Source organism: Saccopteryx leptura, chromosome 4, assembly GCF_036850995.1.
Source record: "Saccopteryx leptura isolate mSacLep1 chromosome 4, mSacLep1_pri_phased_curated, whole genome shotgun sequence".
NCBI classification, from domain to species: domain Eukaryota; kingdom Metazoa; phylum Chordata; class Mammalia; order Chiroptera; family Emballonuridae; genus Saccopteryx; species Saccopteryx leptura.
The window spans coordinates 119,909,825-119,923,114 of NC_089506.1; the positions used below are offsets into that span (position 1 = coordinate 119,909,825).

At 48.2% G+C, this 13,290-nt stretch overlaps 1 protein-coding gene across 9 annotated transcripts in view; it reads left to right on the forward strand.

Moving 5' to 3' along the window:
* Positions 1-1,078: 1,078 nt before the first annotated feature.
* Positions 1,079-13,290, forward strand: part of ARMC7 (armadillo repeat containing 7) — an 89,080-nt gene continuing 76,868 nt past the window's right edge. For 7 of the 9 annotated variants that reach the window (XM_066381205.1, XM_066381198.1, XM_066381200.1 and 4 more), the window contains exons 1-2: positions 1,079-1,482; positions 1,577-1,720. In XM_066381205.1, coding sequence (XP_066237302.1) covers positions 1,392-1,482; positions 1,577-1,720 — 235 coding nt within the window. In that variant the 5' untranslated portion in view covers positions 1,079-1,391. Of the gene's footprint in view, positions 1,483-1,576; positions 1,721-3,574; positions 3,913-13,290 lie in introns of those variants that run through there. The other 2 variants (XM_066381203.1, XM_066381206.1) reach the window with 2 other exon arrangements.

The window sequence follows — 13,290 nt, forward strand, 5'->3', positions numbered from 1 at the left end:
ATAGTCATCACTCCTGCCCCAGCGGATGTGCATAGGGCAGGGGTTGACCACAGGGACCTGAGCCCCCAGATGGGCCTGCTCCCAATGGGGCTGTAGCGGGATGGAGTATGGTGGCCACTCTGCCCTGCTGCTAGGCCCAGACAAAAGGCACTTAGTCCTTGCCCTCAAGAAGCTCACAGCCCTCACATTTTCAGCACGATGGGAGTGCGGCAGGACCACCTCCCTCCCTGGTGCTTTATCCCTGTGCCTGAGGTCTTGGTCACACACCACTTTCCTGAGAAGCCCCAAGAAATAATTAGACCAATGGGCTTCAATATCCCGGGCTGTCCCCCGCCCCAACCCAGAAAGCTACCAAAACAATACATGTAAGTGAACAGAGGTTCCTACCACCCGTCGGTGCTGCCCCAGAGCTCCCCAGAGCTGACAAAGGACCTTACCCAGTTCCCGAGATTTCTGGCCAGAGGTGGAGGGCTCAGCTCAGGGCTGGAGAGCAAGAGGTGCCAGGCTTGCCCGGCTTTTTGAAAAAGCCAATCAGAAAGTAGTGTCATGGAGGAGAGCAGGGCACGCTCCAGAGGGGCGTCCCTTGGTCGAGGAAGTTGGCCTGTGCCCCTCGAAAGATACAAGGGGTTCTAGAGGTGGTTCTGCTTCCAGCGCCCCTTAACTTCTTTTTTTTTTTTTTTTTTAATTTTTTATTTATTTTATTTATTCATTTTAGAGAGGAGAGGGAGAGAGAGAGAGAGAGGAGAGAGACAGAGAGAGAGAAGGGGAGAAGAGCTGGAAGCATCAACTCCCATATGTGCCTTGACCAGGCAAGCCCAGGGTTTCGAACCGGTGACCTCAGCATTTCCAGGTCGACGCTTTATCCACTGCACCACCACAGGTCAGCCCCCCTTAACTTCTAAGGGCCCTAGAGATGTTTTCAAAGCACTCGCAGCCCTCCGTGGCCGGCGGCTGTAAAGCGTTAAGCGTACTGCGCACGCGCTCGAGCTCAGCAGAGGCCCCTCTGATTCGCCTCGATCTACCCCTTTCCGCCCTCTGGGGCGGAGCAAAGCGCTGCTTCCGGTGAAAGCTCGGGATCAAGCCGAAAATCATACCTAGCAGCTGGCGGCCGGCTGAGGCCTGCCACTCCCTCCTTCGGTGCTCTGTTGCCTTTGAGTCTCCCATTACCCAGTTTAAGTTTTTTACGCCCAGCTTTTACAAGGTCCTGATACCACACCACATCCCAATTCCAGCTGCAAATTACTGCAGAACCTGAAGCTAAGAAAGGAACCTCCATCCCGCCCTGGTCCGCCCTTGCCCAGTGAGGCCCAGTGAGGTTCTCGCCCGCCTTTCCGGCCTCATCTGCCACACTCTTCGGGCCTGTCTCCCGTGGACCCTCCGCCACCCCGACCATGACCCAGAAGCCGAAAGTAGACCACCACGTCGGTCGTCTGGGATACCTGCAGGCGCTGGTCACGGAATTCCAAGAGACGGAGAGCCAAGGTGAGAGCGACAGGGAGGGGGTCCGGGAACGGGGCAGGGGTCAGCCCGCAACCGTCACCGGGACCTGGCTCCAAATGCCGCTTTTCCGCCGCAGACGCCAAGGAGCAAGTCCTAGCCAACCTCGCCAACTTCGCCTATGACCCCAGCAACTACCAGTATCTGCGACAGCTTCAGGTCCTGGATTTATTCCTCGATTCGCTGTCGGAGGAGAATGAGACCCTGGTGGAGTTTGCGATTGGTAAGGATGGTATCGGTCTCCCCGCTGCCTGACGAGCTGTGGTGAGATAAGTGAGTCGTTGGGGAAGGAATCTGGCATCTCTCCGGCCGCAGTGGCAGACTTGGTCATTCACACATGACCCGGGTCACGGCTAGCTTGAGTCAGGTCTGGAGACGCCCTCTGCATGCCTGTCTTCTCTCCTGCTAAGAGATGAGATCGTAAATGAGGGAATGGATGGAAGCCACTGGAGGAGAGGGGGCGGGGTGTTAGCGTGCTCTTTTAAACATCTTTATTTTAATGTTTTAATATCAACAGAAGTAGAAGTGGCTATGGTTCTTGTAGTTGTTACGGTATAAGATCTGTTGAATTATTCACCGGAAAGATATTTATTGAGCATGAACTGTGTAAGGTACTGTTCTCAGTGCTGGAGAGATGGCGAACAGGTCGGGGAAATGTGTTTGACCTCAAGGAACTTTAATTCTAGTGTGGGGGTTGGGGGGGGGGGGCGTGGGAAACAGATGGTGATCAAACGAATCAAAAAGCTGACGCTGTGAAAGAAGTAAACAGGATGGTGAGATAGAGCAATAGGAGATGGGGGCTACTTTCGTTTTGACTGTCATGGGCAGACATTCAGGGCAAAGGTACATCATGGGCAGGAGATCCTTAAGCAGGAGGAGCCAGAAGGAAGGCTGATGTGTCAGGACTGGGGTGAGTGAAGCAGAGTAGTACAAAGTGAGGTTAGAGAGATGGCAACACCAGAACTTACAGAGGTTAGATTTTAAATCTTTTTATTTATTCATTTTAGAAAGGGGACAGAGAGAGAGAAGGGGCTGGAAGCATCAACTCCCATATGTGCCTTGACCAGGCAAGCCCAGGGTTTCTAACCAGTGATCACCCTCAGCGTTCCAGGTAGACACTTTATCCACGGTGTCACCACAGGTCAGGCTAAAATCTTTTATCAAAATAACATTTCTCTATATAGTGAAAGGAATCTTATCTGTGGTGTGAAAGAAACCTTTAATAATAATTCCATTGTCACCTAATACTCAGTTATGCAAATTTCTCTCATCCTTCCTGAAAGTACTTTTTTTTTTAGTTGGTTTGTGTAAAACAGGATTTAATCCGGGATCCATGCATTTAACCCTTTGAGTAGTGAGTTTTTTTCATGCTCACTGACCCCCAGGAGTGAGGGTTTTTTTTCAAAAAATGAAATTAGTTCCAGTTTTATTAACTTAAAATCATGTTTGTTTGATAACCAATTTATGGAAACAAGAAAAACATACATTTGCCTTTTTTTTTTTTTTTCTGTATTTTTCTGAAGCCGGAAAAGGGGAGAGACAGTCAGACAGACTCCCGCATGCGCCCGACCAGGATCCACCCGGCACGCCCACCAGGGGGCAATGCTCTGCCCCTCCGGGGCGTCGCTCTGTTGAGACCAGAGCCACTCTAGCGCCTGGGGCAGAGGCCGAGGAGCCATCCCCAGCGCCTGGGCCATCTTTGCTCCAATGGAGCCTCAGCTGCGGGAGGGGAAGAGAGAGACAGAGAGGAAGGAGAGGGGGAAGGGTGGAGAAGCAGATGGGCGCTTCTCCTGTGTGCCCTGGCCGGAATCGAACTCGGGACTTCTGCACGCCAGGCCGACGCTCTACCACTGAGCCAACCGGCCAGGGCACTTGCCTTTTTTAAATGTTGCCTTACACATGTATGATTGTACTCTGGATGGTCAGGAGACACAGGATGTACATAAACGTTCATACTACTCAGGGTTAATCTGGTTGTTATATTCCTTAGATCTCAGTGTCCATCTCTCTCTCTCTCTCTCTCTCTCTCTCTCTCTCTCTCTCTCTCTCTCTTTCTCTTTTAAAATAAATTTTGTAGCCTGACCAGATGGTGTCACAGTGGATGGATAGAGTGTTGGCCTGGGATGCTGAGGAGCCAGGCTCGAAACCCCAGGGTCACTGGCTTGAGTATGGGGTCATCCAGCTTGAGTGCAGGGATCATAGACATGACCTCGTGGTTGCTGGCTGGCTTGAGCCCGAAGGTCACTGGCTGGAAGCCCAAGGTCGCTGGCTTAAGCAAGGGGTCACTGGCTCAGCTGGAGCGCCTCCCCCACCCCACCCCCATCAAGGCACATATGAGAAAGCAGCCAATGAACAACTAAGGTGCCACAATGAAGAATTTATGCTTCTCATCTCTCTCCCTTCCTGTCTGTCTCTCTTTGGCTAAAAATAAATAAATAAATAAATAAATAAATAAATAATATTGTATTTTAGAAAAATTGCAAAGATAATATAGAGAATTCCCATATATGCCATACCCAATTTCCCTGTTATGAATATCTTACACTAGTGTAGTACATTTGTTACAATTAATAAACTAGTACTGATACATTATTAACTAAAACCCATATTTTATTCAGATACTCTTAGTTTTAACTTAATGTCTTTTTACTGTTCTAGATCCCATCTATATTACATTTAATTGTCACATCTCCTTAGGCTCCTCTGAGCTATGCCAGTTTCTTAGATTTTCCCCCTTTTGCATAGCTTTGAGGAGTACTGGGCAGATATTTTTTTATTTTTATTATTATTATTACTGATTTTAGCAAGAGAGGGAAAGAGAAAGAAATACAGGAACATGAATCTGTTCCTGGATGTGCCCTGACTGGGGATTAAACCAACAACCTCTGCACTTAGGGATGATGTTCTAACAAACTGAGCTGTCTAGCCAAGGCTGGGCAGGTATTTTGTAGACCATCCCTCCTTTGGGATCTGTCTGATGCGTTCTCATAATTAGACTGGGTTATGGGTTTTGAGGAGGACAACCACAGAGGTAGAGTGATGTTCTCATTACATCATATCAGGGGTACATGCTACCAACATGACTTATCACTGTTGCTGATAACCTTGATCACCTGGCTGAGGTAGAGTTTGTCAGGCTTCTCCACTGTAAAGTTACGGTTTTATTCCCTCCCCCCCACCCCCACCCCTTTCCATATTGTACTCTTTGGAAGAAAGTCACTGCATAAATTATATCTCTTTTAATCACTGTTAGACTTTTTTTTAATAACACTAATTGTTGAAGAATCCAGATCAGTTCAACAGAATGCCCACCTTCCAAATTGTATGGTTGCCTCTATTTTTTTTATCGATTTTATTTACTAATTTTAGAGAGTGGGGGGGAGGGAGAAAGTAAGAGAGAAAGAGAAGGGGGGGAGGAACAGAAAGCATCAACTCCCATATGTGTCTTGACCGGGCAAGCCCAGGGTTTTGAACCGGCAACTTCAGCATTCCAGGTTGACACTTCATCTACTGCGCCACCACAGGCCAGGCTGGTTGCCTCTTCATGGTGTTAGTTTGTTCCTCTCTGCCAGGGGTCAGGAACTTATGGCTCGCAAACCAGATGTGGCTCTTTTGATGGGTGCATCTGGCTCACAGACAAATCTTTAATAAAAAAAAATAATAGCGTTAAAAATATAAAACATTCTCGTGTATTACAATCCATTCATTTCCTACCGCTCATGTTCATGGTTGCAGGTGACTGGAGCCAATCACAACTGTCCTCTGGGACAACACCAAATTTTTATTGGATAATGCGAAAGGTACACGGGTCGTTGTATGGATCTCACGGAATTACATTTTAAAATACGTGGTTTTCATGGCTCTCTCAGCCAAAAATGTTCCCGACCCCTGCTCTATGCCCTTCAATTTCTTGTAACCTAAAAATTAGATCAAGCCCTGGCCGGTTGGCTCAGTGGTAAAGCGTCGGCCTGGCGTGCAGAAGTCCCGGGTTCAATTCCTGGCCCGGGCACACAGGAGAAGTGCCCATCTGCTTTTCCCCCCTTTCCCCCTCTCTGTCTCTCTTCCCTCCTGCGGCCAAGACTCCATTGGAGCAAAATTGGCCCAGGCTCTGAGCATGGCTCCATGGCCTCCACCTGAGGTGCTAGAATGGCTTTGTTTGTAACGAAGCAACACCCCAGATGGGCACAGCATCGCCCTCTAGTGGGCATGCCAGGTAGGTCCTGGTTGGTTGGGCACATATAGGAGTCTGTCTGCTTCCACACTTCTCACTTTAGAAAAATACAAAAAAATTAAATGAATAAAATTTTGGGCCCTAGCCGGGGGGGGGGGGGGGGCCCTTAACAAATAAAATGTTGGCCTAGTGTGTGGACGTCCCAGGTTCAATCCCTGGTCAGGGCATACAGGAAAAGTAAGCATCTGCTTCTTCCTCCTCCCTCTCCCCCTTCTCTCTTTCCTTCTGGCAGCCAGTGGTTCAACTGGTTCGAGTGTTGGCCCTGGTCAACCTCAGGTGCTAAAAATAGCTCAGTACTTGAGAATTGGCCCCAGATAGAGTTGTTGGGTAGATCCCTGTCAGGACACATGTGGGAGTCTGTCTCTATCTCCTCTCCTCTTTCCTAAGGAAAAAAAATTTTTTTTGAAGATCATTCAGATCTGCCCCTAATATTTGTGGTATTGGAGATAGAGTATAAATGGGGGCTGCCCCTCCTCTTCCCACATGACAGGTCTTACACACGTGTGTGAACATCCCAGCTCTGTTCATACCCCTCCACACACCTGACCATGACTTCTCCTATGTCTTAGGACTGTGGTCGGCAAACTCATTAGTCAACAGAGCCAAATATCAACAGTACAACAATTGAAATTTCTTTTGAGAGCCAGAATTTTTTAAACTTTAACTATATAGGTAGGTACATTCCTTATCGAGATAGCGCCCGCACGTGGTATTTTGTCGAAGAACCACACTCAAGGGGCCAAAGAGCCACATGTGGTTCACAAGCCGCAGTTTACTGACCAGGGACTTAGGAATATACACACCAACAGTGGGATTCACCTGTGAGAGTTGACTTAGAAAAGAGGCCCATGCAGCTATGTGAGGTTTAGGACCTGGAGCACCAGGTTTGGAGAAAACAGGACTTTGGGTGGGCTCCCCGGATTTTTCAGCCTGTGGAGAAGGCCACCGTGAGTCCCTCTAAAGCTAGTCCAGAAGCAGGAGTTCCAGTGGCCCAGGTCTAATAGAGTGGTGCTAGCTCATGTCTCTGGCCCTCTAGAAGATTATTATGCTAAATAAATATTCTAGGCCCTGGCCGGTTGGCTCAGTGGTAGAGCGTCAGCCTGGCGTGCAGGAGTCCCGGGTTCGATTCCTGGCCAGGGCACACAGGAGAGGCGCCCATCTGCTTCTCCACCCCTCCCCCTCTCCTTCCTCTCTGTCTCTCTCTTCCCCTCCTGCAGCCGAGACTCCATTGGAGCAAAGTTTGCCCGGGCACTGAGGATGGCTCTGTGGCCTCTGCCTCAGGCGCTAGAGTGGCTCTGGTCGCAACAGAGCGACGCCCCAGAGGGGCAGAGCATCGCCCCCTGGTGGGCGTGCCGGGTGGATCCTGGTCTGTCTGACTGCCTCCCCATTTCTGGCTTCGGAAAAATACAATAAATAAATTAATAATAATAATAAATAATAATAAATAAATATTCTAAAAAATTGATACTTTTTTTTTTGTGGCAGAACAGAGTCAGAGAGAGGGACAGACAGGAAGGGAGAGAGATGAGAAACATCAATTTTCGTTGCGTCTCCTTAGTTGTTCATTGATTGCTTTCTCATAAGTGCCTTGACCGAGGGGCTACAGCAGACCGAGTGACTCCTTGCTCGAGCCAGTGACCTTGGACTCAAGCTGGTGAGCCTTGCTCAAACCAGATAAGCCTGCGCTCAAGCTGGCAACCTCGGGGTCTCGAACCTGGGTTCTCCAGGTCCCAGTCCAATGCTCTGTCTGCTGCACCACTGCCTGGTCAGGCTAAAATATTGATACTTTTAAGATTCTCTGCAGCCTGACCAGGTGGTGGCGCAATGGGTAGAGTGTTGGCCTGGGATGCTGAGGATCCAGGTTTGAAACCCCGAGGTCACCAGCTTGAATGCGGGGTTTTTGGCTTGAGCAAGGGGTCACTGAGTTGGCTGGAACCCCTGGTCAAGGCATATGAACAACTAAGGTACTGCAACTATGAGTTAATGCTTCTCATCTTTCTCCCTGTCTGTCCTTCTCTGTCTCTCTCAGTAAAAAAAAAAAAAAGAAAGAAAAAAAGATTCTCTGCAATGTAAGTCTTCCATCCCCTCCCTTTTAGTAACTCAGCTCCATGGCTTCTGACATCTGAATGCTGACAGTGACCTCTGCAGAAGCATGTGGCTAAACTTCACTTGAGAGAGAGAGTGCTCCTCTAACTCAAGCTTTTGGTCCTGGAGAAAACTTGCCTAAAAAAGAGCAGTCACCCAAGAAAAGTTTTTACAGGATCAGGGAGCAACTTTCCCAAAGCAGGAGCTCTCTGGGATCCTGGCCTAGTGAGCTGGGAGCTGTGGGGAGACTTGGGCCTGGGCTGCATTCTTCCTTTCTTTAGCAGCTTCCCAGTTTTACATTTCCCAGTCACCTTTCCCTCATTCTTTTTTTTTTTTTTTTTTTTTTCTTTTTGTATTTTTCTGAAGCTGGAAGCGGGGAGAGACAGTCAGACAGACTCCCGCATGCGCCCAACTGGGATCCACCCGGCATGCCCACCGGGGGCGACGCTCTGCCCACCAGGGGGCGACGCTCTGCCCCTCCGGGGCGTTGCTTTGCCGACCAGAGCCACTCTAGCGCCTGGGGCAGAGGCCAAGGAGCCATCCCCAGCGCCCAGGCCATCCCTGCTCCAATGGAGCCTTGGCTGCGGGAGGGGAAGAGAGAGACAGAGAGGAAGGAGGGGAGGATGGAGAAGCAAATGGGCGCTTCTCCTATGTGCCCCGGCCGGGAATCGAACCCGGGTCCCCCGCACGCCAGGCCAACGCTCTACCGCTGAGCCAGCCAGCCAGGGCCCCTCATTCTTTTTTTTTATTATTATTTATTGTGCATAACCTAAAAGGAGAGCCTTGGCCCTGGCCAGTTGGCTCAGCAGTAGAGCGTCAGCCCGACGTGTGGAAGTCCCAGGTTCGATTCCCAGCCAGGGCACATAGGAGAAGCACCCATCTGCTTCTCCACCCTTCCCCCTCTCCTCTCTCTCTCTCTCTCTCTCTTTCTCTCTCTCTCTCTCTTCCCCTCCCACAGCCAAGGCTCCATTGGAGCAAAGTTGGCCCGGGCGCTGAGGATGGCTCTATGTCCTCTGCCTCAGATGCTAGAATGGCTCCAATTGCAGCGGAGCAACGCCCCAGAGGGGCCAAGCATCAACACCCCCTGGTCGGCATGCTGGATGGATCCTGGTTGGAGTCTGCCTGCTTCACCCCCCACTTCAGAAAAATACAAAAAAAAAAAAAAAAGAGGAGAGCCTCGGTGATACTTAGAAGCAGATTTTGTTACTGCCATTACTTTCTCTTAATGCATCTTGTGCCAAATGAGAAATACTGTCAGGCTCTTATTCTGCTGTTAAAAGGCTCTGTGCTGTGTTTTGTAGTCTTTTAGTCTTTTATCTCTGATGTCTACCCTAAGATTGTGATCTCCATGAGGGCAGAGCCTACCCTTCCTTATCTCTGTTATGTCTTGAATTCTGTGACCTTTTGGTCTGGAGAAGATGAGAGAAGAGCCCAAAAGGTGCAGAGAACTGGCCATGACTTGGCTCTGCAGCCCTGATTGGGAATCATTTTGGAATAACTGGCAGAGAGGAGAGCTGGGTTAGATTGCCCATAGCCATGGCTTACTGAACTGAAACCAATGGACATTAACAAATGTCCTAACAAGCAAGGAACATAGTGAATTTGGAAGAGCTGGGCTTTGGGTGAGGAGAAGAGAGGACTTTGGATGTGGCTCCCTGTGGATTTTTCAACCATGAGTCCCTCTAAAGCTGGTCCGGGGCAGGAGTCCCAGTGGCCCAGGTCTAATAGAGTGGTGCTAGGTCAGGCAGGCCTGGGATTAACTCCTCCCTCCCCACTTACCTCTGGGTATGTGATTTCCCTTTCCCATCATCTGTCAGGTGGGGCAGTAGCAATACCTGCTTCATAGAATTGTTGAGAGAGTTAAATGAGATACGGGGTCCTCGGGTTACTTCTAGTCTCGACATACGACGTTTCAAGTTTATGATGCTCACTCTCATAAAAACTTTAAAAAATTGAGATGTTAGTGTTTCGGCTTGCACCATTAGTGTCATACTTCTTTTACACTCATTTTTTGTCATTTTTTCTGTTACTACAGTATAGTGTACAGTAGTACAATATATTTATGTCCTTTTCCTTTTTTTGTGGCTTAGTTGTGGTTTTTATATTCTAGATTATGATTTTTACAGCTGTGTTAGGATAAGTGACTTAGGCTAGGGTGTGTTTTGACTTACATCAAAAGTCGGGTTATGTCACTGCCATAGGAAGAGAGCTATGTCATAACTCGAAGACTTCCTGTACAGTGTTTGCAGCTGCAGGATCCCCAGGTATCTGGTTCCCCTTAAGGATAAACAGTTCCCTCATCTTCCAGAGAGGTGAGGAGGGATGGGATTGTGACCTATCAAGGGACCTATCTGCTCAGGGGAGTCTTCCCTTCTGCCAAAACATCATTGTATGATAGGAAAACATAGGAAGGTTGATCCTAAGCCCCTCAGCAGTATCTGGGTGTTTTTAGGTGAAGTGAGCCTGGTTGTGGTGTTTCATTGGCACTGAGCTCAGCCTCTCAGCTGTGGAGCTGGTACTGCCACGCTGACTAGGATCTTTGATAATAGCTAGCACTTATGGAGCCCTCTCTGTGTGCCAGGCTATGGCCTCCTGTACTTTATTGCCGTTGACCTTGAAACCACTAAAATCAGGTGGGCTCATAACATGCATTTTCTAATAATGAATCTGAGGCTTAGGAAGGGTCAGTAGGTTGTTCAAAGTTGTTTTTTCTTTAAATATTTTTATTGAATTTATTGGGGTGACATTGGTTCATAAAATTATACAGGTTTCAGGTCCATAGTTCTACAGTACATCATCTTTATATTGCATTGAGTGTGTTCAGAGGTTTCAAGAGTGCCAGACTGACTGACCAGGCGGTGGCACAGTGGATAGAGCATCGAACTAGGATGTGGAGGACCCAAGTGTGAGACCCCAAGGTCGCCAACTTGAGCGCGGGCTCATCTGGTTTGAGCAGAGCTCACCAGCTTGAGCCCAAGGTCGCTGGCTTGAGCAAGGGGTCACTCGGTCTGCTGTAGCCCCGCAGTCAAGGCACATATGGGAAATCAATCGATGAACAACTAAGGAGCCATAACAAAGAATTGATGTTTCTCATCTCTCTCCGTTCCTGTCTGTCTGCCCCTATCTGTCCTTCTCTGTCCCTCTCTCTGACTCTCTCTGTCTCTGCCACACAAAAAAATAAAAATAAAATAAAATAATACAGAATGCCAGACCTGGACTTAAGCCTACTAAGGCTGTCAGATTCTAGAAGCCGTTCTCTTGGCCACTCTCCTCCCCATAGAGGAGTTCCTAATTTCTAGGGCTGTGCACTGTGAAAGCTAAAAAGAAACTCTAAATCCTGCATTTTACTGATGTGGAAACTGAGGCACAAACAGCTGCTTCTCGGCTGGTTAGTGGCAGACCAGAGTCAGAATGCAGCCCACTGCAGTTGCAGGCTTTGTTCCGTGGTGGTTCTGAAGGTTCAGCTCTGAGGTAAGACCTCTCTTGTCAAATGGCTCTGCCTCCTCTTTGAGGGCTGAAAACCTGGTCTCCATCAGCACTTGTTTTGGCTGTAGTTATTTCTGTCAGTTGTGGCAGTTGGCCTGAAAATCCATGCAAGATAGTGTCCTTGAATATTGTCTCTGTGGAGGTTATCCTCCAGTGACCTCGCAAACACCCTGTTCTTCATACCCGCGGTTTTAAAGAAGAATGTGGTTATAGCAATTGCAGATAACACATGGGTTTTCAGGGCTCCTCTGTACCTGCTCCTTTGTAGGCCTTTTCTTTTGTAGATTTGTTCAGTTAGAACTATTTTAGTTACCTTTTGGTTGTGGTCTTGGCTGCTTTTTCTCCCGGCAGGGAAAAGCTGATAGCTAGGATTTTACCCCAGTTTTCCCGAATCCAAATTTTGTGCGCGTGTACCCAACTGCATGAGCCAGGGCTCAAAATCTAGTGTGTCTTCCCTGGTTCTTTGTTTCCACTGCCCCTTGCCACCTCCAAAGTATCTCTGAGATGGTTCTGGTGGCAAGTCATCCCCCACCTAGGTGTTAAGACGAACTGCCACCAGGAAATGGTACTTCTCAGGCCAGGACAGGGGGTGGGAAGTGAATGAATTATAGGAACCAGATATAAATCCAGGATTTCAGCAACTACTTGAGTGAGTATTCCGATCTTGTGCCCCAAATGAAAACTCTGTTAGCCTTTGGTATTAATTTGGAAATGTTTGCCCAAAGAACTGTTGGTTAACTCCCAGGTATCCTCTATGGTGCTCGTGCACACCTGCACCATCCTAGATGCTGTATGGAGACCAGAACAGAATTATCCACTTCTGTGAAAACTGATTGAATCCTAGGATCTCCCACCACTTGAGAGTCTTGTTATTAAAACAGGTTTCAAGTAGGTTGCCTCCCAGGGTTTAGGTGAAATCCTTTTCCTATATTCTACTTTGTGCAATACATGTAGCTGCCACAAGATGGCGGTGTTGCTCAGAAAAAGGCTGGTAAATTAATGCTCAGGGGCCTCTTTTTGGAAAACAGTATTTAGTAAAATTGAAGTAGACACACCGCATGACCCAGCAGTTACCGGTACATTCATAGGGTTAGGGCACATGCATATCCAGACAGATGCAAAAATGTCACTAATAGTCTGTAATGCCTGTAATAGTCCCAAACTAGAAACAGTAAATAGTAAAATGGATATCAACATTGTGGGATATTGATACTATTTAGTGAGGTAAATGAACAATCTACAATTATAAAGTCTAAAAACAGGCAAAAATGAACTATAGTGTTCAGAGATGTGTTTGGATTTTGGTTTGTTTTTTTTTTTTTGACAGAGAGTCAGAGAGAAGGGCAGACAGACAGGAAGGAAGAGAGATATAAGGCATCAATTCTTCATTGCAGCTCCTTAGTTGTTCAGTGATTGCTTTCCCATATGTGCCTTGACCGGGGGCTACAGCAGAGCAAGTGACCCCTTCCTCCAGGCAATGACCTTAGGCTTCAAGCCAGCGACCTTTGGGCTCAAGCCTGCAACCCTCCACCCACCCACCCATCAAGCTGGTGAGCTGCTGCTCAAGCCAATGAGCCCGCACTCAAGCCGGCGACCTTGGGGTTTCAAACCTGGGTCCTCCACGTCCCAGTCCGATTTCTATCCACTGTGCCTCTACCTGGTCAGGCTAGATATGTGTTTATAAAAATTATTTTTAAATTAAAAATATAGAAGGGCCTTGGCCAGATAGCTTGGTTGGTTAGAGCGTTGTCCTGAGGGCAGAGGTTGCCAGTCAGTCCCCAATCAGGACACATACAGGAATGGATCAGTACTCCTGTCTCTCTCTCTCTTTCTCCCTTCCTCTCTTCAAGATCAGTAAAATAAGCACTAATTTAGCCCTGGCCAGATAGCTTGGTTGGTTAGAGCATTGTCCCAAAGCGCAGAGGTTGCCCATTCGATCCCCAGTCAGAGGACATACAGGAATGGCTCCATGTTTCTGTCTTTCTCGCTCT